General features: G+C 40.7%; 2 protein-coding genes and 1 pseudogene across 2 annotated transcripts; all 3 read right to left on the reverse strand.

Moving 5' to 3' along the window:
• On the reverse strand, positions 1,678-2,631 carry LOC102182402 (olfactory receptor 7E24-like). The gene has a single exon (XM_013965114.1). The coding sequence runs from the start codon at positions 2,605-2,607 to the stop codon at positions 1,678-1,680; it is 930 nt and encodes a 309-aa protein (XP_013820568.1). The 5' UTR covers positions 2,608-2,631.
• Positions 11,112-12,101, reverse strand: LOC102182690 (annotated as a pseudogene).
• Positions 21,174-22,141, reverse strand: LOC102182966 (olfactory receptor 18-like). Its single transcript, XM_013965135.1, has one exon. The coding sequence runs from the start codon at positions 22,002-22,004 to the stop codon at positions 21,174-21,176; it is 831 nt and encodes a 276-aa protein (XP_013820589.1). The 5' UTR covers positions 22,005-22,141.

Here is a 22,505-nt window from a genome sequence, read left to right on the forward strand (position 1 = left end):
ATTGAGTTTGTGACTTTCTCAAAAATTAGACAAAGATCATTAGGAACAAAAAATATACTAAATGTCTTGATCCTCATATCAAAGTGTGGGGAAAAGCCACTGAAAACAGTATCAGTCAGTTCAGCTCAGTTCAGTCCCTCAGTCATGTCCGACTCTTTGCGACCCCACGAATTGCAGCACATCAGGCCTCCCTGTCCATCACCAACTCCCGGAGTTCACTCAAACTCACGTCCAACGCATCAGTGATGCCATCCAGCCATCTCATCCTCTGTCGTCCCCTTCTCCTGCCCCCAATCCCTCCTAGCATCAGGGTCTTTTCCAATGAGTCAACTCTTCGCATGAGGTGGCCAAAATACTGGAGTTTCAGCTTTAGCATCATTCCTTCCAAAGAACACCCAGGACTGATCTCCTTCAGAATGGACTGGTTGGATCTCCTTGCAGTTCAAGGGACTCTCGAGTCTTCTCCAACAACACAGTTCAAAAGCATCAATTCTTCAGTGCTCAGCTTTCTTCACAGTCCAACTCTCACATCCATACATGCCTACTGGAAAAACCATAGCCTTGACTAGACAGACCTTTGTTGACAAAGTAATGTCTCTGCTTTTGAATATGCTATCTAGGTTGACCATAACTTTTCTTCCAAGGAGTAAGCATCTTTTAATTTCATGGCTGCAATCACCATCTGCAGTGATTTTGGAGTCCAGAAAAATAAAGTCTGACACCGTTTCCACTGTTTCCCCATCTATTTGCCATGAAGTGATGGGACCAGATGCCATGACCTTCATTTTCTGAATGTTGAGCTTTAAGCCAACTTTTTCACTCTCCTCTTTCGCTTTCATCAAGAGACTTTTTAGTTCCTCTTCACTTTCTGCCATCAGTATAGAAACAATAAATAACAAAAATGAGAGGGCTATGATTAATTTGCAGTGATAGAAACAAGACTGCCCACAGCCAGGAGTCCTGGATCATGCATTGAAAAGTGTAAATGGTATATTGATGTGCTGTGCAAAATCCAGGTGGGAATATAATTTAAGAGGGGGAGTCTAAAATAATTTCCCAAACCATTAGAGTTATTCTAAGAGGAAAAACATAAGAAAGGAAAAAAAATCTGACTACACCTCGGATCTGTTTCTTTTACTTTAACCTTGCTTTCTGTTGCTTTTGTTCATGAAAAGGATACTATCTCTACATAATGGCCTGCCTGGGGACCCCTGGTCCTCTGTCAAAGGCACCAAAGTGCCTTTGTTCAGGGAAACACCCTAACCCTGTCCACATGTGAATGGCTGCAAGGAAAATGAAATTAACATCTCCCTTCCCCTGAGGTTGGTCATTTCAGGAGATATTTGACTTTACTTCCTCACCTCCCTTTCCCTTTTCTATAAAAGAATCTGGCAGCCAGGCCCTGTTAAGATGGCTATTTTGAGACACTAGCTTCCCATCTTTTCCATCTGCTGGTTTTCTAAATAAATCATTATTTCTTGCCTCAACATCTTGTCTCCTGATTTATTAGCTTGCAATGCAGTGAGCAAAGCAAGTTTGGACTTGGTAACAAACAGAAAGCAGAGATGCATATACACCATGTGACTGGAGATTCAGAACTTCTCGTTGCACATATTTGATTTTACCACCTTTTCCAATCTTATGAACCAAAAGAAAAGAATGGAACAGGTGTTAAGATTAGGCAATCCTATGGGTAATCCTCCACAGAGCACTCTTGATATCCTTGTTCCTTAGACTGTAGATGATGGGGTTCAGCATAGGGGTGACCACAGCATACATCACTGAGGCCACGGCGCCCTTCCTGGGGGAAGATGAAACAGCTGAACTGAGGTATACACCAAGACCTGTTCCATAAAACAAACAAACAATTGCCAGGTGAGAGCCACAGGTGGAGAAGGCTTTGTAATTCCCACCTGATGATGAGACTCTGAGAAAGGAGGAAATAATTCGATAATAAGAGTAAAGAACTCCTGAGAGTGGAACTCCACCAAAAATGGTACCAATAAAAAGGATTACTATGTTATTGATGGAGGTGTCTGAACAGGCAAGCTTGAGGAGTTGAGAAAGGTCACAAAAGAAATGAGGGATTTCCGTATCTGCACAGAAGGTAAGCTGTGACATCATCAAGTAGTGCAGTTGGGAGGTCAAAAAGCTGGTGAAAAATGATGCCAGGACCAATAAGCCACAGGTGCGGGGGTTCATGATGACCAGATAGTATAGGGGGTGACAAATGGCCACCAACCGGTCATAGGCCATCACTGTCAGAAGGAGACTCTCCAAACATGCAAAAAGAGAAAAGAAGGACACCTGAGCTAGGCATCCTACATAGGTGATGGATTTGCTGTGCATCTGGAGGTTCACTAGCATCTTGGGGACAGTGGTGGCGCTGATACTGATGTCAGTCAATGACAGATTGGAGAGAAAGAAGTACATGGGGGTGTGGAGGTGGGAATCAGAGATAAAAGCCAGGATGATGAGCAGGTTCCCAAGCATGGTCACCAGGTACATGGACAGGAAGAGTCCAAAGAGGAGGGGCTGAAGTTCTGGTTCATCTGAGAGTCCCAGCAGGAGGAATTCTGAGACACGCGTAAGATTCTGTGGTTCCATGTTGATGGGGTATCTTTTGAAAAAGAAGAGTGTTAAATAAGCAAAACAAATGTAGAGGCATCCAGATAAGTGTTCATACATTGGATTTAAGCAACCCGTAAATAAAGTCTTCATTGAATATACACCCCAGTACTTCTACAATATTTCTAAGTTCTCAGCTGTGAGCATGTCTTTATTGATGACCTAAATAGTCACCTCTTTCTTTGCATCCATTTATGTGGTGACCCAAGGACGAAAGAGCAGACAAAACTGAGGAGAGTCTTGGAATGCAGGAACAGAAAAACCAGACCCTTATCATCCTTCCCTCTCCCATGCTGTAACTATTAATGGAACAGTATAACCTGTCTCCCATCCTACCCCACAGGGAGAAGGTATTTGCCCTACTCTTCCCCTTACCCAGTATACATGCCTCATACAATCAGCAAATGACCTGAAAGACCTCCATCCCACTCCTTGTACCCTGGTTATAAAAGTGGACTAAGGACCCCTGTTCAACGTCTGTTCTCCCTTGAGCTGGCCTGCTGTTCTAACAGCATCTCCCACTCTAATAAAGGTTATTTCCCTCTCATTCTGTCTCATGTCTGGAAATTCTTTTTCAACCCACACTCAGACCACGACATTTTACACATGGGACTAAAGAATATTAGAGAAGGAAGGACATTTTGAGATCACAAATCCAGAAACACAATAAAATATCTGGTGGTTTTTTTTTTGTTGTTGTTGTTTTTTTGCTGTTTTTGATTTTAGTTGCTAGGTAATACTTCTTACATGTCTCCAAGCCTAGACATTTCCAAGGGGTTGATTTCTCATCAAATCCAACCTTTTTATGAATATTTGAGAAATTTAACATCAAAGCCAGGTCTCAAACATTAAGTCGGCCTTCTTATGCCAGTTTGAAAGATTTTTAAGTCCATATTTCCTTATACAGACTTTGCATTTCTCCTAAGGTCAGTTCCCTGAATGCAGGCTGAGTTAGCAGGATAGAATACTGTCTAGAGGGCCTGCCTCTAGTGTAAACAATCCACTTGCAGTGCAGGAGATGGCAATTCAAGCCCTGGATCAGGAAGATCCCCTGGAAATGGATATGGCAACCCACTCCAATATTTTTGCCTAGGAAACCCCATGGACAGAGGAGCCTGGCAGGCTACAATCCATGTGGTTGCAAGATTCAGACACAACTTAGTAACCAAACCACCACCACCACCTATACTGCATAGGTACCCTATGAAGGAATTTTCCCTACCTGCATTCAACTCTGACTTTACCCCTCTTCTACTCCACATAGGGCCTGATAAAAATTACATAAAAATATTGTGTTCCTATCCTCAACTGTAAGAGATAATAATGCATGTTCTGGGGGTGGGAATGCAGATAAAAGAAAATAAGCCTCAGAAAAATCTTAGCTCAGCTCCTGGCAAATGGAATCCCAGGTAAAAGTTTGTGATGTTGTGCTTACTGTCATCATTTTCGTCACCATCACCTTCATGACCATCTGGAGAACTTAAGGGACAGTTTAGGGAGACCTATTTTCTGCTCTGCTGGAAAAGATGCCCAAGGAAGATAGAACCAGTGTGGAAGGAAAATTGAAATTGAAATAAGAGTTCTCAAATCCCCACCATTAACAATAACATGAACTTCATAGGTCTCTGCTTTGAACCTATGCATCTTTGGTGCCTTTCCACTGGCTATCCCAACTGTCTCACTGCCTTGATGATGAGAAAACAAATCTCCCCCAATCCTTCCTGCATTCAGGGTCTCCTTTCTTATGAACAATTGAGAAATTTCAGACCAAAGCCAGATCTCAAACCCTAAGTTGGCCTTCTTACACCAGCCTGAGAATTTTTCAAGTCACTATTTCCTTATACAGAGTCTGCATTTCCCCTAAATTCACTTCCCTGAATGCAGGCTGGGTTAGCAGGAAGGAATATTGTTTAGGTGCCTTATGAATGGAATATCACTGTCTACATTCAAATCTGACTATACCCTCTATCTCTCCAGGGTTTATAAACATTACCTTAAAGTATTGTGTCCCTATCCAGAACTACAAAATAGTAATAATGGTATTGCTGTCTTTGGAGGTGATAGTAAAGCATATAAAAATAACAATTACACAAAAAACTTAGCTCAGCTCCTGGACTTGGAATCCTTAGGTAAAGTTTTGTGACACTGTGGTTACTGTCATTATGTTCATCATCCTTACCTTCATGATATTTTGGAGCACTTGGGGGACAATTTAGAAGGAACTCTTTCTTGCTCAGGTAGAAAAAAAGGTATCCCCTCCAAGACAGAACCAATGTTAGAGGAAAGTAGAAATTTTAAAAAGAGTTCTTGGATCCCCACCACTAGCAACATAAACTTCATAGGCCTCTTAGCTGAATCTGTGTATTTTGGTGCCCTCCCACTGGCTATCCCAACTGTCCCACTGCCTTAATGGTGAGTAAACAAGGCTTCCTCATCCTTCCTGCATTCAGTGTGTGCCTCTGCATTTGACACTCACTGGGTTGGGCTATGTCTCCGCTGAAGCAGGACTGAAGGATGCAGATTGCCTGCCCCTCCCATGCCCGCTGTTGGATGAGGGTTGAGGCTGTGTCCGCAGGACTCATAAGAAAACAGACTCAAGTATGGCTTCCAGGATCAGACAACAACTCTGCGAGATGAAAGACACAGGTATGACACCCAGTGGACTGGAGCTGACTAACTTAAGGGTGGGGAAGCATAGGCTAATTATTTACAATGATACAGCCTTGAGACCTCAATGCACCTAAAAGATAATTAGATGAATTGGTCCATGGTCCTCAGTCTCTGAGGATTTGCTAATTTCATGGAGGAGGAAAAGAACAAAAGTGATTGTATCAGGAAGGACCTAGACCTTTCCTCTTCTCAAGAGGAGGCTGACCCATACTCCTCACCACTGAAGTCCAAGTTGTTTGCATTATTGTAAACTTCAGGCACTTCTTTTACAAATATACATCTATTGTTTTTGTATTATTTTCCATTATAGATTATTATAGGTCTGTATATATAGAATATAGTTCCCTATGCTATTCAGTGAATTTTTGTTATTTTATATATAGTAGTGTATATATGGAAGTTAATCTCAAACTTCCAATGTATCCTTCCCTGTGCCTTCCCTTTTAGTAACCATCAGTTTGTTTTTTATATCTGCGACTCTATTTTTGTTTTTTAAAAAGTTCATTTGTCCAAAAGTCTGCTATACACATCTGTGTCTTTTTTGCTGTCTTGCATAGAGGGTCATCATTGCCATCTTTCTAAATTCCATATATATGTGTTAGTATATTGTATTGGTGTTTTTCTTTCTGGCTTACTTCACTCTGTATAATCGGCTCCAGTTTCATCCATCTCATTAGAACTGATTCAAATGTATTCTTTTGAATGGCTGAGTAATACTCCATTGTGTATATGTACCACTGCTTTCTTATCCATTCATCTGCTGATGGACATCTAGGTTGCTTCCATGTCCTGGCTATTTTAAACAGTGCTGCGATGAACATTGGGGTACATGTGTTTCTTTCAATTCTGGTTTCCTCAGTGTGTATGCCCAGCAGTGGGATTGCTGGGTCATAAGGCAGTTCTATTTGCAATATTTTAAGGAATCTCCACACTGTTTTCCATAGTGGTTGTACTAGTTTGCATTCCCACCAACAGTGTAAGAGGGTTCCCTTTTCTCCACACCCTCTCCAGCATTTATTGCTTGCAGATTTTTGGATCACAGCCATTCTGACTGGTGTGAAGTGGTACCTCATTGTGGTTTTCATTTGCATTTCTCTGATAATGAGTGATGTTGAGCATCTTTTCATGTGTTTGTTAGCCATCCATATGTCTTCTTTGGAGAAATGTCTATTTAGTTCTTTGGCACTTTTTTTTCCCATGATTTCTTAGCCTTTTATTTTTGTAATGTGATAGGTAAGAATGATATATTTTGGTTTTGTCCCCAGACTATAAGTAACATGGTGTCCTTATCTTTTGGTTTGTTTATTGCGTTATTTTTTTTAATTTTAAAATCTTTGGCCCATATTTTGATTGGGTCGTTCATTTTTCTGGAATTGAGCTGCATAAGTTGCTTGTATATTTTTGAGATTTGTTGTTTGTCAGTTGTTTCATTTGCTATTATTTTCTCCCATTCAGAAGGCTGTCTTTTCACCTTGCTTATATTTTCCTTTGTTGTGCAGAAGCTTTTAATTTTAATTAGATCCTATTTGTTTATTTTTTCTTTTATTTCCAGAATTCTGGGAGGTGGATCATAGAGGATCCTGCTGTGATTTATGTCAGAGAGTGTTTTGCCTATGTTCTCGTCAATGAGTTTTATAGTTTCTGGTCTTACATTTAGATCTTTAATCCATTTTGAGTTTATTTTTGTGTGTGGTGTTAGAAAGTGATCTAGTTTCATTCTTTTACAAGTGGTTGACCAGTTTTCCCAGCACCACTTGTTAAAGAGATTGTCTTTACTCCATTGTATAATCTTGCCTCCTTTGTCAAAGATAAGGTGTCCATATGTGTGTGGATTTATCTCTGGGCTTTCTATTTTGTTCCATTGATCTATATGTCTGTCTTTGTGCCAGTACCATACTGTCTTGATGACTGTGGCTTTGTAGTAGAGCCTGAAGTCAGGCAAGTTGATTCCTCCAGTTCCATTCTTCTTTCTCAAGATTGCTTTGGCTATTCGAGGTTTTTTGGACTCAGAGGGAGAGGGAGAGGGTGGGATGATTTGGGAGAATGGCATTGAAACATGTATACTATCATGTAAGAATCGAATCACCAGTCTATGTCCGATGCAGGATACAGCATGCTTGGGGCTGGTGCACGGAGATGACCCAGAGGGTTGTTGTGGGGAGGGAGGTGGGAGGGGGGTTCATGTTTGGGATCGCATGTACACCCGTGGTGGATTCATGTCAATGTATGGCAAAACCAATACAGTATTATAAAGTAAAATAAAGAAAAAAAAAGAAAAGAAAACTTAAAAAAAAAAGTAACTTTCAAGTTAAAAAAAAGTTCATTTGTGTTATTCTTTTAGTTTCTGTATGTAAGAGATATCACATGATAATTTGTCTTTCTCTTTCTGACTTATTTCACTTATTATGTTCTCTAGGTCCATTCTTGTAGCACCAAATGGCATTATTTCACTCTTTTTCATCAGATCAGATCAGATTAAATCAGTCGCTCAGTAGTGTCTGACTCTCTGCGACCCCATGAATCGCAGCACGCCAGGCCTCCCTGTCCATCACCATCTCCTGGAGTTCACGCAAACTCACTTCCATCGAGTCAATGATGCCATCCAGCCATCTCATCCTCTGTCCTCCCCTTTTCCTCCTGCCCCCAATGCCTCCCAACATCAGAGTCTTTTCCAATGCGTCAACTCTTCACATGAGGTGGCCAAAGTATTGGAGTTTCAGCTTTAGCATCAATCTTTCCAAAGTACACGCAGGGCTGATCTCCTTTAGAGTGGACTGGTAGGATCTCCTTGCAGTTCAAGGGACTCTCAAGAGTCTTCTCCAACACCACAGTTCAAAAGCATCAATTCTTCAGCACTCAGCTTTCTTCACAGTCCAACTCTCGCATCCATTCATGACCACTGGAAAAACCATAGCCTTGACTAGATGGACCTTTGTTGGCAAAGTAATGTCTCTGCTTTTGAATATGCTATCTAGGTTGGTCATAGCTGAGGAGTATTCCATTTATATAAGAACACATCTTCTTTTTAATAAATTAATTTACTTTTTATTGAAGGATAATTTCTTTACAGAATTTTGCTGTTTTCTGTCAAACCTCAAAATGAATCAGCCATAGGTATGCATATTTCCCCTTCCTTTTGAAACTCCCTCCCATCTCCCTCCCCATCTCACCCCTCTAGGTTGATACAGAGCCCCTGTTTGAGTTTCCTGAGCCATACAGGAAATTTCCATTGGCTATTTATTTTACATATGGTAATGTAAATTTCCATGTTACTCTTTCCATACGTCCCACCATCTCCTCTCCTCTCCTCTCCTCTCCGCATGTCTATAAATCTATTCTCTATGTCTGTTTCTCCATTGTTGCCCTGTAAGAAAATTCTTCAGTACCATTTTTTTTTAGATTCCATATATTTGTGTTAGAATATGATATTTATCTTTCTCTTTCTGTCTCACTTCACTCTGTATAAAGGTTCTGGGTTCATCCACCTCATTAGAACTGACTCAAATGCATCCCTTTTTATGGCTGAGTAATATTCCATTGTGTATATATACCACAACTTCTTTATCCATTCATCTGTCGATGGACATCTAGGTTGCTTCCAAGTTCTGGCTATTGTAAATAGTGCTGCAATGAACAATGGGATACATGTGTCTCTTTCAATTTTGGTTTCCTCAGGGTATAGGCCTAAGAGTAGGATTGCTGGGTCATATAGTGGTTTTATTCCTAGTTTTATAAGGAATCTCCATACCATCTTCCCTAGTGGCTGTATCAATTTACATTCTCACCAACAGTGCAAGAGTGTTTCCTTTTCTCCACACCCTTTCCAGCATTTATTGTTTGTAAATTTTGATGCAGGCCATTCTGACTGGTGTGAGGTGATATCTCATTGTAGTTTTGATTTGCATTTCTCTAATAATGAGTGTTGTTGAGCATCTTTTCATGTGTTTGTTAGCCATCTGTATGTCTTCTTTAGAGAAACGACTGTTTAAGTATTTTCCCCACTTTTTTTTTAATTTATTTTTTAAATTTTAAAATCTTTAATTCTTAATTGGGTTGTTTGTTTTTCTTGCATTGAGTTGTTACAAGCTGCTTGTATATTTTGGAAATTAACCCTTTGTCAGTTATTTTTCAAGAGAATTTCCCTGAAGAAGACCTACTACACTAAGAATTTGCCCCATTGTGGCTATTTCTGCAGATCCCATCATGATGTTTCCGGTCATAGAGTCAGAAATACCTTTAGTTTCTCTTACATTCTTAGAGTCCTTCCATTGATGTAGAGGCATTCAGTGTCTGAGTTCAACAAACCTTTGATTTCTACTCAATTAGAGAGGACACAGCTCCCTCTCTAAATGTATATTTTTAAAATAATTTTTGTATTTGAATTCTGGATGTCATTAATGTGCTTTTGGCTTACATTCCATGGACAGAAGAGCCTGGTGGGCCACAGTGTAATACAGTCCATGGGATTGCAAATAATCACACATGACTGAGTGACTAACACTTTCACACACACTTAATGAGAGATGACGGTCTGTTGCAACTTACTACACCTTATGTTTCTGTCTTCCTGGTTCACAGTCTATGTATGAGAAACTCAAGAGATTGATTCCTCACTAATTTGTTAGATGATAAGTAGAATATATACTCAATTAAATTGGACATGGAAGAAAAATGTTAATTATATTTGTGCAAACATGTCAGAGAAAAGCTGGGGGACAACCAAATAACTGGTGTGTAAAGACTATTTAGGGGAAAACAAGTGGGTATCAATAAATTTTGTTAATAGAATACTTGAGCGATGAGAATAATGTAAAAAGAAAGTGAAATCATTTCATAGTTGGAAGTAGAGCTTGGTTGCTAGAAAAACTACTGAAATGAGTTTGGAAGACATGGCATTTGAAAACCAATGATGTTTTTTTCATAGATTTGTGATTTTCTGAATCTTCCCTCCCTGCTATGATGCTTATTCTTCAAGGAAACAGGTAGATCAACACCTTCTTGTATTCTTTTTAGACGTCCAATTGAGAAATGTCTATCTTCACTTTTTATCACTTTGTTGTTTGTGAATCATATAAACACACCCTATATTTTGTGACAATCCTGTACACACTAGTAGTTGGATAAAAACAGATCCTCCTGAGTATACATACTAATAGAAATAAGCCAAACACTGCTTCTTTCGGGAGTTGTAGAGCACGCTATACAAGGTCCAGTGATCCAGGGAGAAAGGGAGTTAGTGGAAGTATGTGATTTAAAATGGGGAATTAGTCACTCTATTTGTTCAAAAACCTGGCCAAGATCATTAGGGGATAAAAACATCCTAAACATCTTGGTCTTTCAGGTAAGATTTGGATTCTCATATCAAATAGTGGAAAAAATCATAGGAAAATATAGAAACAGTAAATTTAAGAAAGAGAGAACTATGATTATTTTGTAGTGATAGAAACAAGACTGCCCATGATCAAGGGTCCTAGATCATGTATAAGGAAAGACAGAATGGTATAATGGTGTACTATGCAAAATCCTGGTGGGAATATGATTTGTGTGGAGAATTCAAAAAGAATCTCCCAAGTGATTAAAGCTATTCTAAGAGGAAAACCTGCATAAACAGAAAGCAGGAAGCCAGATAAGTATATATACACTATGTGTTTGCATATTCAGAACTTCTTGTTGCACATATTTGATTTTACTACCTTTGTAAATCTTTTTTGTGATTGTTCAGTCACTAAGTTGTGTCTGATTCTTTATGACCCCATGGACTACAGCACATCAGACTTCCTTATCCTTCACAGGAGTTGGCTCAAACTCATGTCTTATGAATCAAAAAGCAAGATGGCACAGGATTTGAAATTAGGCTTTGAGATTCTGTGGCTAATCCTCCACAAGGCACTCTTGATGTCCTTGTTCCTTAGACTGTAAATGAAGGGATTCAGCATAGGGATGACCACGGTGTACATCACTGAGGCCACCACACTCTTCCTAGGGGAAGATGAGAGAGCTGAACTTATATACACCCCAATGCCTGTTCCATAAAACAAGCAAACAACTGACAAGTGAGAACCACAGGTGGAGAACGCTTTATACCTCCTACCTAATGATGAGAGTCTGAGGATGGAGAAAATTCAAGAATAAGAGTAAAGGACCCCTGACAGTGGAACTCCATCAAAGATGGTACCAATGAAATAAATTAATATGCTACTGATGGAGGTGTCAGAACAGGAAAGGTTGAAGAGTTGAGAAAATCCACAAAAATAATGAGGAAGTCCCACACCTGCACAGAAGGTAAGCTGTGCCATCATCAAGTAGTGCAGCAGGGAGTTCAAAAAGCTAATGGAAAGTGATGCCAGGACCAACAAACCACAGAGGTGGTGGTTCATGATGACCAGATAGTATAGGGGGTGACAAATGGCCACCAACCGGTCATAGGCCATCACTGTCAGAAGCAGACTCTCCAAACATGCAAAAAGAGCCAAGAAGTTCACCTGAGCAATGCACCCTGCATAGGTGATGGATTTGCTATGCGTTTGAAAATTCACTAGCATCTTAGGGATGGTGGTGGTGCTGATACTGATGTCAGCCAAGGACAGATTGGAGAGGAAGAAGTACATGGGGCTGTGGAGGTGGGGGTCAGAGCTGACAGCCAAGATGATGAGCAGGTTCCCAAGCACAGTCACCAGGTACAGGGACAGGAAGAGCCCAAAGAGAAGAGATTGTAGTTCTGGATCATCTGAGAAGCCCAGGAGGAGGAATTCTGAGACACGTGTATGATTCTGTGGTTCCATGTAGATGGGGCACCTTTTGAAAAAGAAGTGAGTGTTGAATACACACAACAATTGTACAGATACTCAGATAAGTGTTCATACTTCGTATTTGAGCAATTCATAAATAAAGTGTTCATGCTTGAGGACCATACCCCTTAGTTTCTTTCACAATTTTCTGAGTCTGAACACATTTTTATTGATCCCAGGGCATTCACTTGTTTCTTTACACATCTGTTTTTGAGGCATAGGTCCAAAGAATATGAGAGAAGTAAGGACATTTTGAGATCACAAATCCATGAACATAGTAAAACATCTGTGCCCTACCTGTTAAGGAAAAATATGGACTAAAAATTCTTCTCTTAAAAAAAATATTAATCTCATTAAAGAACACAATGTGCTTAGTTGCTCAGTCATGTCCAACACTTTATGACACTATGGACTGTAACCCACCAGGCTCCTCTGTCCATGGGGAGTCTCCAGGCCAGAATACTGAAGTGGATTGCCATGCCCTCTTACAGGGGATCTTCCCAACCCAAGGATTGAACCCAGGTCTCCCACATTGCAGGTGAATTCTTTACCATCTGAGCCACCGGGGAAGCCCAAGAACACTGGAGTGGATAAACTATTGCTTCTCCAGGGGGTCTTCACAACCCAGGAATTGAACCGGGGTGCCTTGCATTGCAAGTAGATTCTTTACCAGCCGAGTTACCAGAGAAGCCCAGGTTCAGTTCAGTTCAGTCGCTCAGTTGTGTCTGACTCTTTGCAACCCCAGGAATCTCAGCATGCCAGGCCTCCATGTCCATCACCATCTCCCGGAGTTCACTCAAACTCATGTCCATTGAGTCCGTGATGCCATCCAGCCATCTCATCCTCGGTCGTCCCCTTCTCCTCTTTCCACCAATCCCTCCCAGCATCAAAGTCTTTTCCAATGAGTCAACTCTTCGCATGAGGTGGCCAAAGTATTGGAGTTTCAGCTTTAGCATCATTCCTTCCAAAGAAATCCCGGGGCTGATCTCCTTCAGAATGGACTGGTTGGATCTCCTTGCAGTCCAAGGGACTCTCAAGAGTCTTCTCCAACACCACAGTTCAAAAGCATCAATTCTTCGGCACTCAGCTTTCCTCACAGTCCAACTCTCGCATCCATACATGACCACTGGAAAAACCATAGCCTTGACTAGATGGACCTTAGTTGGCAAAGTAATGTCTCTGCTTTTGAATATGCTATCTAGGTTGGTCATAACTTTTCTTCCAAGGAGTAAGCGTCTTTTAATTTCATGGCTGCAATCACCATTTGCAGTGATTTCCCCATCTATTTCCCATGAAGTGATGGGACCAGATGCCATAATCTTCATTTTCTGAATGTTGAGCTTTAAGCCAACTTTTTCACTCTCCTCTTTCACTCTCATTAAGAGGCTTTTTAATTCCTCTTCACTTTCTGCCATAAGGGTGGTGTCATCTGCATATCTGAGGTTATTGGTATTTCTCCTAGCAATCTTGATTCCAGCTTGTGTTTCTTCCAGCCCAACATTTCTCATGATGTACTCTGCATATAAGTTAAATAAGCAGGGTGATAATATACAGCCTTGACATACTCCTTTTCCTATTTGGAAACAGTCTGTTGTTCCATGTCCAGTTCTAACTGTTGCTTCCTGACCTGCATACAGATTTCTCAAGAGGCAGGTCAGGTGGTCTGGTATTCCCATCTCTTTCAGAATCTTCCACAGTTTATTGTGATCCACACAGTCAAAGACTTTGGCGTAGTCAATAAATCAGAAATTGATGTTTTTCTGGAACTCCCTTGCTTTTTCCATGATCCAGCGTATGTTGGCAATTTGATCTGTGGTTCCTCTGCCTTTTCTAAAACCAGCTTGAACATTAGGAAGATCATGGTTCACATATTTCTGAAGCGTGGCTTGGAGAATTTTGAGCATTACTTTACTAGTGTGTGAGATGAATGCAATTGTGCAGTAGTTTGAACATTCTTTGGCATTGCCTTTCTTTGGGATTGGAATGAAAACTGACCTTTCCCCGTCCTGTGGCCACTACTGAGTTTTCCAAATCTGCTGGCATATTGAGTGCAGCACTTTCACAGCATCATCTTTCAGGATTTGAAACAGCTCAATTGGAATTCCATCACCTCCACTAGCTTTGTTCGTAGTGATGCTTTCTAAGGTCCAGTTGACTTCACATTCCAAGATGTCTGGCTCTAGGTGAGTGATCACGCCATCATGATTATCTGGGTCATGAAGATCTTTTTTGTACAGTTCTTCTGTGTATTCTTGCCACCTCTTCTTCATATCTTCTGCTTCTGTTAGGTCCATACCGTTTCTGTCCTTTATCGAGCCCATCTTTGCATGAAATATTCCCTTGATATCTCTAATTTTCTTGAAGAGATCTCTAGTCTTTCCCATTCTGTTCTTTTCCTCTATTTCTTTGCATTGATTGCTGAAGAAGGCTTTCTTATCTCTTCTTGCTATTCTTTGGAACTCTGCATTCAGATGCTTTTATCTTTCCTTTTCTCCTTTGCTTTTCACCTCTCTTCTTTTCACAGCTATTTGTAAGGCCTCCCCAGACAGCCATTTTGCTTTTGTGCATTTCTTTTCCATGGGCATGGTCTTGATCCCTGTCTCCTGTACAATGTCACGAACCTCATTCCACAGTTCATCAGGCACTCTATCTATCAGATCTAGTCCCTTAAATCTATTTCTCACTTCCACTGCATAATCATAAGGGATTCGATTTAGGTCATACCTGAATGGTCTAGCGGTTTTCCCTATGTTTTTCAATTTGAGTCTGAATTTGGTAATAAGGAGTTCATGATCTGAGCCACAGTCAGCTCCTGGTGTTGTTTTTGGTGACTGTATAGAGCTTCTCCATCTTTGGCTGCAAAAAATATAATCAGTCTGATTTTGGTGTTGACCATCTTGTGATGTCCATGTGTAGAGTCTTCTCTTGTATTGTTGGAAGAGGGTGTTTGCTATGACCAGTGCATTTTCTTGGCAAAACTCTATGAGTCTTTGCCCTGCTTCATTCCGCATTCCAAGGCCAAATTTGCCTGTTACTCCAGGTGTTTCTTGACTTCCTACTTTTGCATTCCAGTCCCCTATAATGAAAAAGACATCTTTTTTGGGTGTCAGTTCTAAAAGGTCTTGTAGGTCTTCATAGAACCATTCAACTTCAGCTTCTTCAGTGTTAGTGGTTGGGGCATAGACTTGGATAACTGTGATATTGAATGGTTTGCCTTGGAGATGAACAGAGATCATTCTGTCGTTTTTGAGATTGCATCCAAGTACTGCATTTTGGACTCTTTTGTTGACCATGATGGCTACTCCGTTTCTTCTGAAGGATTCCTGCCTGCGGTAATAGATATAATGGTCATTTGAGTTAAATTCACCCATTCCAGTCCATTTTAGTTCACTGATTCCTAGAATGTCGATGTTCACTCTTGCCATCTCGTTTGACCACTTCCAATTTGCCTTGATTCATGGACCTGACATTCCAGGTTCCTCTGCAATATTGCTCTTTACAGCATTGGACCTTGCTTCTATCACCAGTCACATCCACAGCTGGGTATTGTTTTTGCTTTGGTTCCATCCCTTCATTCTTTCTGGAGTTATTTCTCCGCTGATCTCCAGTACCATAATGGGCACCTACTGACCTGGGGAGTTCCTCTTTCAGTATCCTATCATTTTGCCTTTTCATACTGTTCATTGGGTTCTCAAGGCAGAATACTGAAGTGGTTTGCCATTCCCTTCTCCAGTGGACCACATTCTGTCAGACCTCTCCACCGTGACCTGCCTGTCTTGTGTTGCCCCACAGGCATGGCTTGGTTTCATTGAGTTAGACAAGGCTGTGGTCCTAGTGTGATTAGATTAACTAGTTTTCTGTGAGTATGGTTTCAGTGTGTCTGCCCTCTGATGCCCTCTTGCAACACCTACCATCTTACTTGGGTTTCTCTTACCTTGGGCGTGGGGTATCTTTTCACTGCTGCTCCAGCAAAGCACAGCCGCTGATCCTTACCTTGGAAGAGGGGCATCTCCTTACCACCACCCTTCCTGACCTTCAACGTCGGATAGCTCCTCTAGGCCCTCCTACGCCTGTGCAGCCACCACTCCTTGGGTTGCTCCTCCTGGCTGCCGCCCCTGGCACATATATATGGAATTTAGAAAAATGGTAGTGATAACCCTGTATGCAAGACAGCAAAAGAGACACAGGTGTATAGAACAGACTTATGGACCCTGTGGGAGAGGGAGAGGGTGGGATGATTTGGGAGAATGGCATTGAAACATGTATAATATCATGTAAGCAACGAATCGCTAGTCTAGGTTCAATGCAGGATACAGGAGCTTGGGGCTGGTGCACTGGGATGACCCAGAGAGATGGTATGGGGAGGGAGGTGGGAGGGGGATTCAGGATTGGGAACTCATGTACACCCGTGGCAGATTCATGTTGATGTATGGCAAAACCAATACAGTATTGTAAAGTAAAATAAAGTAAAACAATAATAATAATAATAAAATTTGCAACAACAAAAAAAGATTATGCAAATAAAGTACTCAACAGAACACCTGGAAAAAATTTTAAAAATATAAAATATTTTTAAGATTTTTTTTATTAGCCACTAGACCATAATACAAAGGTAACTACAAATCAAGAACTAAAACCTGAAGAACAATATAAAAAGACGTGAAAACTAATTTTCACTTGCTTAAATCTCTTTGCATAGATATTTTTTTCTTTTTTTTCCCGTGGAGGATAATTGCTTTACAATATTGTGTTGGCTTCTGCTATTCATCAGCATGAATCAGCCACAGGTATACATATGTCCCTTCCCTCTGGAGTCCCCCTCCCATCTCCCATCCCATCCCATCCCTCTAGGTTATTACAGAGCACTGGGTTGAGTTCCCTGTGTCTCATATCAAATTCTCACTTACTATTTATTTTACATATGCTGATGTATAAATGAAAGGGAATTACTCATCTTTTGAGTGTGCTTGGGCTGCCAGGGATAAACTATAAAATCTTTGTAGATATAATAACATTCTACACATTCCCCTCTGTACTTACTGGGCTGGGCTGCATCTCTGCTAGAACATTACCAAGGAGCACAGACTCACTGACCCTCTCCTGCCTGGTGTGTGATAAAGTCTCAGGGTCCCTCCTCAGGATGGGCAGGAAGACAGAATCAGGCTGAACCTTATGATGCAGGCTCCTGCAAAGGATAAAGATGTGGGTGTGGAGTCACAATATTAAAACTGACAAACTAAAGAGCTCTAGGCACAAGCCAATTGTTTACAATGATTTGACCTTAGGGCTCAATGCCCAAAGCTCATCATTAGCCAGTGGGACAATGTTGTCTCTATCTCTGGGGACTTGTTAATATTAACAGAAAAGGAAAAGGAGAAAAGTGAAAGTCCTGGGCAGGGACTCAGGCCCTCTTCTCCTCAGAAGGAAATTCACCTGTACTCTTGCTTCTTACTTCTTAACATAAAACTCAGACTTTATTTCACAATCTAAACACTCAGTGTGGTCTTGATATCTGCAAATTGATCGTATCAGTCATGAGTCCATGCAGCATTAGATCCATACAAAGGATATGATACACTTTCCATTTTCACAGTTAATATTTGTTTCTAAGGAAAACTTCTTATTTTCCTTTCCCCACCCTGGCTCAGCTGGTATCAGAAATGGTGGACATCACTTTTTTGCTAATTTGAATGAATCTTCAGTTCTAAGTTTTTTCTCTAAATGAATTACATTGGCATATTAGAAAACTATTGATATTTACTTATTATTTTATTACTGATACTTTAAATATTTCCGTGTGCCTCCCAGAAGGTTGCATTCAAGGTGATAGCCAGGGCTGCAGGCATCTCAAGATTGAATCAGCAGGGGTCCACTTTCGAGCACACTTATGAACCTGTTGGCAGGATTCATCTGTTCACACAATATTGTCCGAAGAATTCCTTCAGTTCCTTGACACTTAACATCCTTGCCTGGTGGGGGAGTTGGGTTTTATCAGACTGAACTATCAATAAAACAAGAGAGAGATGCAGCAAGAAGAAAGCCAGATTATTTTACTCTCTTCCCAGAATTGACTTCCCAACATTGTTCCACATTCTCATTGTTGGAAGTGGGTCTCTATGTACATGTCACACTCAGTGGGAAGGTAAATACACAAAGCAATGAAAACCAAGAGTTGGGACATTGGAGCTTTTCAGATACTGCCCACCACACAATCCTCATTCTCTATAAAGACTTTGTCCTCCAAACAGTTCAAGACTCAGGGCTTGTCCATCTGCTTTCCAGCATATCCCCAAATTCATCCTACCACCATGATCTCAACAAAAATTTCCTGGACACAAACTAGAATATAGGTAGAACTTCCTCTCCCCTAGGTACTTCTGCAGATCCCACTCTACTGCTTAATGCAATACAGTCTGAAGTAGACCCCTGGTTTCTGTTATACTAAGAGAGCCCCTCCATCAACATCAGAACAACCTGCAGCCATTTCATGGATGAATGTAATAAATGTTCCATGCGCTTCCAGTTTCTGCTAACTACATTGGAATCTACTCGATCCAGAATATATTTTCTTTAGGTTTCTTTGTGGTCTCAGTGCTTGAAGACTTTTATAAAATGTGGTTTGGGCTCACCTGTTTTTTAATAGTGGATAAAGTGGGATGTTTGTGGATAGTGGTATGATGTAATTTTTTAAATTCTATCTACAACTATGGAGAACAGCAAGGAAGTTCCTTCAGAAACTAGGATACAACTTCCATATGACCCAGCAATTCTACTACTGGGCATATTCCCTGAGAAAGCCATATTTCAAAAAAAAAGACATATGAATTCCAATGTTCATCAGCACACTAGTTGCAATAGCTGAGACATGGAAGCAACCTAGATGTCCAACTACAGATGAAATGGATAAAGATGTGGTACATATATACAATGGAATACTACTCAGCCATAAAAGAAATGAAACTGAGTCCATTGTAGTGAGGTGGATGAACCTAGAGTCTGTCATACAGAGTGACATGTCAGAAAAAGAAAACAAATATCATACATTAATGCATATATATATATATATATATGGAATCTAGAAAAATGGTATTGATGAACCTATTTGGAGGGCAGGAATGGAGCACCTGATGTAGAGAATGTATTTGTGGACACAGTGAATGAAGGAGAGAGTGGGATGAAAGGAGAATGTAGCATCGGCATATACACACCATCATGTGTAAAATGGATACCTGGTGAGAAGTTGCTATAGAACACAGGGAGCCCAGTCTGGTGCTCTTCGACGACCTAGATGGATGGGATCAGGGGAGAGGAGGGAGGCTCAAGAGGAAGGAGGCTCAAGAGGAAGGTGATATTTGTATAAATATGACTGATTCACGTTGTATGGCAGATACCAACACAACATTGTAAATCAATTTTCTTCCAATTATAAGAGCATAAAAATTTTTTAAAAAATGCCCACACATATTGATTGTAATTTCAGAGTGATATGTATGGAACACCCCTATTCTTTGTAAAAGGTAATAATAATAATAATAATAACTCCTTGCATTTGCTTTTGCCTATATGAATATAGAGAAGTGGATGAAAGAAATCCTAGGTGCAGTCCTCAATTAATCCAGCAAGTGAGGTTGGAGAAAGGAGGGGAAGGATGATTTTCTTTATAGCTCTATTGCTGGCTTGTCACAATGAGTGGATGTTGTTTTTGTAAAAAACCAATTGAGGAAAAGAAACAGTTGATGAATGAGTAAAAAAGAAAAAAAAAAGTGAAGGAAGCTACAACCCCAAGGCCTTGAGGGATATAAAGGGAACAGTTGAGGATTTAGGGTAAAGGGAATTTTACTGACCACAATTGAATGTATATAAGATGACCACAAATGGGAAACAGAGCAGGGATTTTAGAGCTCCACCCCAAACAAAGTATATAAATGTGAATTTGGAGCAAAAATGATAGCTTCATAACCAGCACACAGACCCAATTGTATGGTGTGAAGAGAGAACATATGTGCAAATCATTTTCAGGAATAATTGGGGAAATAAACTGCCAGTTGTCTTTTCATATTGTCCCTTACTGAGCTCTGATCACTTTAGCATCTTCGCCCATGAGCAGTTAGGACCCAAGGCATAAAGGGCACCTTTGAATGAAAGTATTGATTCATATCAGTAATTCTTAGCAGGATCATTGAGTTCTTTTAATAATCCTCATCCTCAGGGTACAACCAAGTCCAGTTAAATCAGAATCTCTGTTGTTGAGACCCAATTGTCAGTATTTTTATGTTTCCTGGATGATTTTCATAAAAACCAAGACTAAGAAGAGGTTATATGCATCCTCCCACATAAACTCCATATGCAGAATTGATAAATAGAAGCGAATATGGAAAATATCAATGTGATGGTGAGGATGTAGAACAATGAGAACTCCTCTGTTCTTTCATGGAAATGGAAGGGCTTAGTGGCTCAGTCATGTCCAACTCTTTGAAACCCTTTACACAGTAACCAGCTGGGCTCCTCTGTCTATTGCTTTTGGGCTTTCTAGATGGTGTTAGTGGCAAAGAATTAATCTGAAAATATAGAAGACATAAGAGACACAGGTTTGATCCCTCGGTTGGGAAAATTCCCTGGAGGAGGAAATGGCCACCCACTTTAGTATTCTCGCCTGGAAAACTCCACTGACAGGGGCCTGGCAGGCTACTATCCATGAGGTCACAAAAAGTCAGACACAACTGAGCAACTGAGCACACACATGGAAAATATACAAGAACTATGGGAAAGATGTAAATTGTAAATATGCAGAAAAAAGTTGTTCATCTTACCAGGATGCTTGGGCCGCTAACAATAAAATGAAGCATCACTACAGTAAAATAATATTCAATCCTGCATTTATTAAGCTATACAAAAGATCCCAGAATATTCCCACAGTCTCATTAAAGACATCAAACTCAGCAACACTCAGGTGTTAAGCAAGGAGAAGTGTTGAAGGCCAGAAGAACTACAAAAGCGAGGTGATGAGAGGGGTAGAATGAGGCCCACATGCATAGTTTTGTTGCATTTTATAACCTACATTCTAAATGAATGACACAGGTACTGAGATTATATTGTTTTGCTGAGGAACCTGAACATGGCCCTTTTGATGTCTCTATTCCTGAGACTGTAGATGAAGGGATTCAGCATGGGGGTGACCACAGTGTACACCACCGAGGCCACTGCATCCTTCCTGGGAGATTGTGAGATGGCTGAGCTGAGGTACACACCAAGGCCTGTTCCATAAAATAAGCAAACAACTGTCAGGTGAGAGCCACAGGTGGAGAAGGCTTTATATCTCCCACCTAATGAGGGGACTCTCAGAATGGAGGAAAAAATTTTATAGTAAGAGAAAAAGATACCTGAGACAGGGAGAAACCCAAAGATGGTACCAGCAAAATACATGACTATGTTACTGGTGAAAGTGTCAGAACAGGCAAGCTTGAGGAGTAGAGAAGGGTCACAGAAGAAATTAGAAATTTCCACATCCTTGAAGCAGGTGACTTGCAACACAATCCAACTGTGCACCTGGGACTCCAAAAGACTAACAAAAGAGGACACCAAAACTAAAGAGCAACACAGGCATGGGTTCATGATGACAGCGTAGTGCAATGGCTGACAGATGGCCACAAACCTGTCATAGGCCATCACAAGCAGAAGTGTATCATCCAAACAACCAAAAAGGGTAAAAGTAGACATCTGTGTCAGGCAGCCCACATAGGAAATGACTCTTCTGTGAGTTTGGATGTTCACAATCATATTGGGGACAGTGCTGGAGATGAAACCAGTGTCTGCCAAGGACAGGTTGGAGAGGAAGAAGTACATGGGTGTGTGGAGGCGGGAGTCAGAGGTGACAGCCAGGATGATGAGCAGATTCCCCAGCATGGTGACCAGGTACATGGACAAGAATAGGATACAGAGCAAAGGCTGCAGTTCTGCATCATCTGAGAGGCCCAGGAGGAAGAATTCTGAGACTCTTGTTAGATTTCCAGCTTTGTGCTGCTTGGACACCTTTGGAAGAAGAAAAGAGGGTTTGAAAAATAGGAAATGAGTAAATGGGCATTGAGCACTGTGTCCATATTTTGGATTCAAACAGTTCATTTCTAAGACCATATACCCCAGTACCTTCAGCAATATTTCTCAGTGACAAATTCTGTTTAGAACTGTTTCCTTCTTGGTTTATGTGTTATTCACCTCTGTCAATACACCCATACTTTATAAAACTTCACTGAAAAGTGAAAGGGAGGGAGGATATTAGAGGTAATACCTCCAGGATCTCAGTAAAATACAGCTTTCTTTTTTACATATGTTAGTATATATGTTTCCATGCTACTCTCTCCATTAGCCTGAATGAGACACTCTTTTCCTCCTTAAGAAAAATTAAATTCCAATTTAAAGAAA

This window comes from Capra hircus, chromosome 7, assembly GCF_001704415.2.
Source record: "Capra hircus breed San Clemente chromosome 7, ASM170441v1, whole genome shotgun sequence".
Taxonomy (NCBI): Eukaryota; Metazoa; Chordata; class Mammalia; order Artiodactyla; family Bovidae; genus Capra; species Capra hircus.

Coding starts and splice junctions, on each gene's coding strand:
- LOC102182402 (XM_013965114.1), bottom strand. CDS start 2,607: ATGGAACCACAGAATCTTACGCGTGTCTCAGAATTCCTCCTGCTGGGA.
- LOC102182966 (XM_013965135.1), bottom strand. CDS start 22,004: ATGTACCTGGTCACCATGCTGGGGAATCTGCTCATCATCCTGGCTGTC.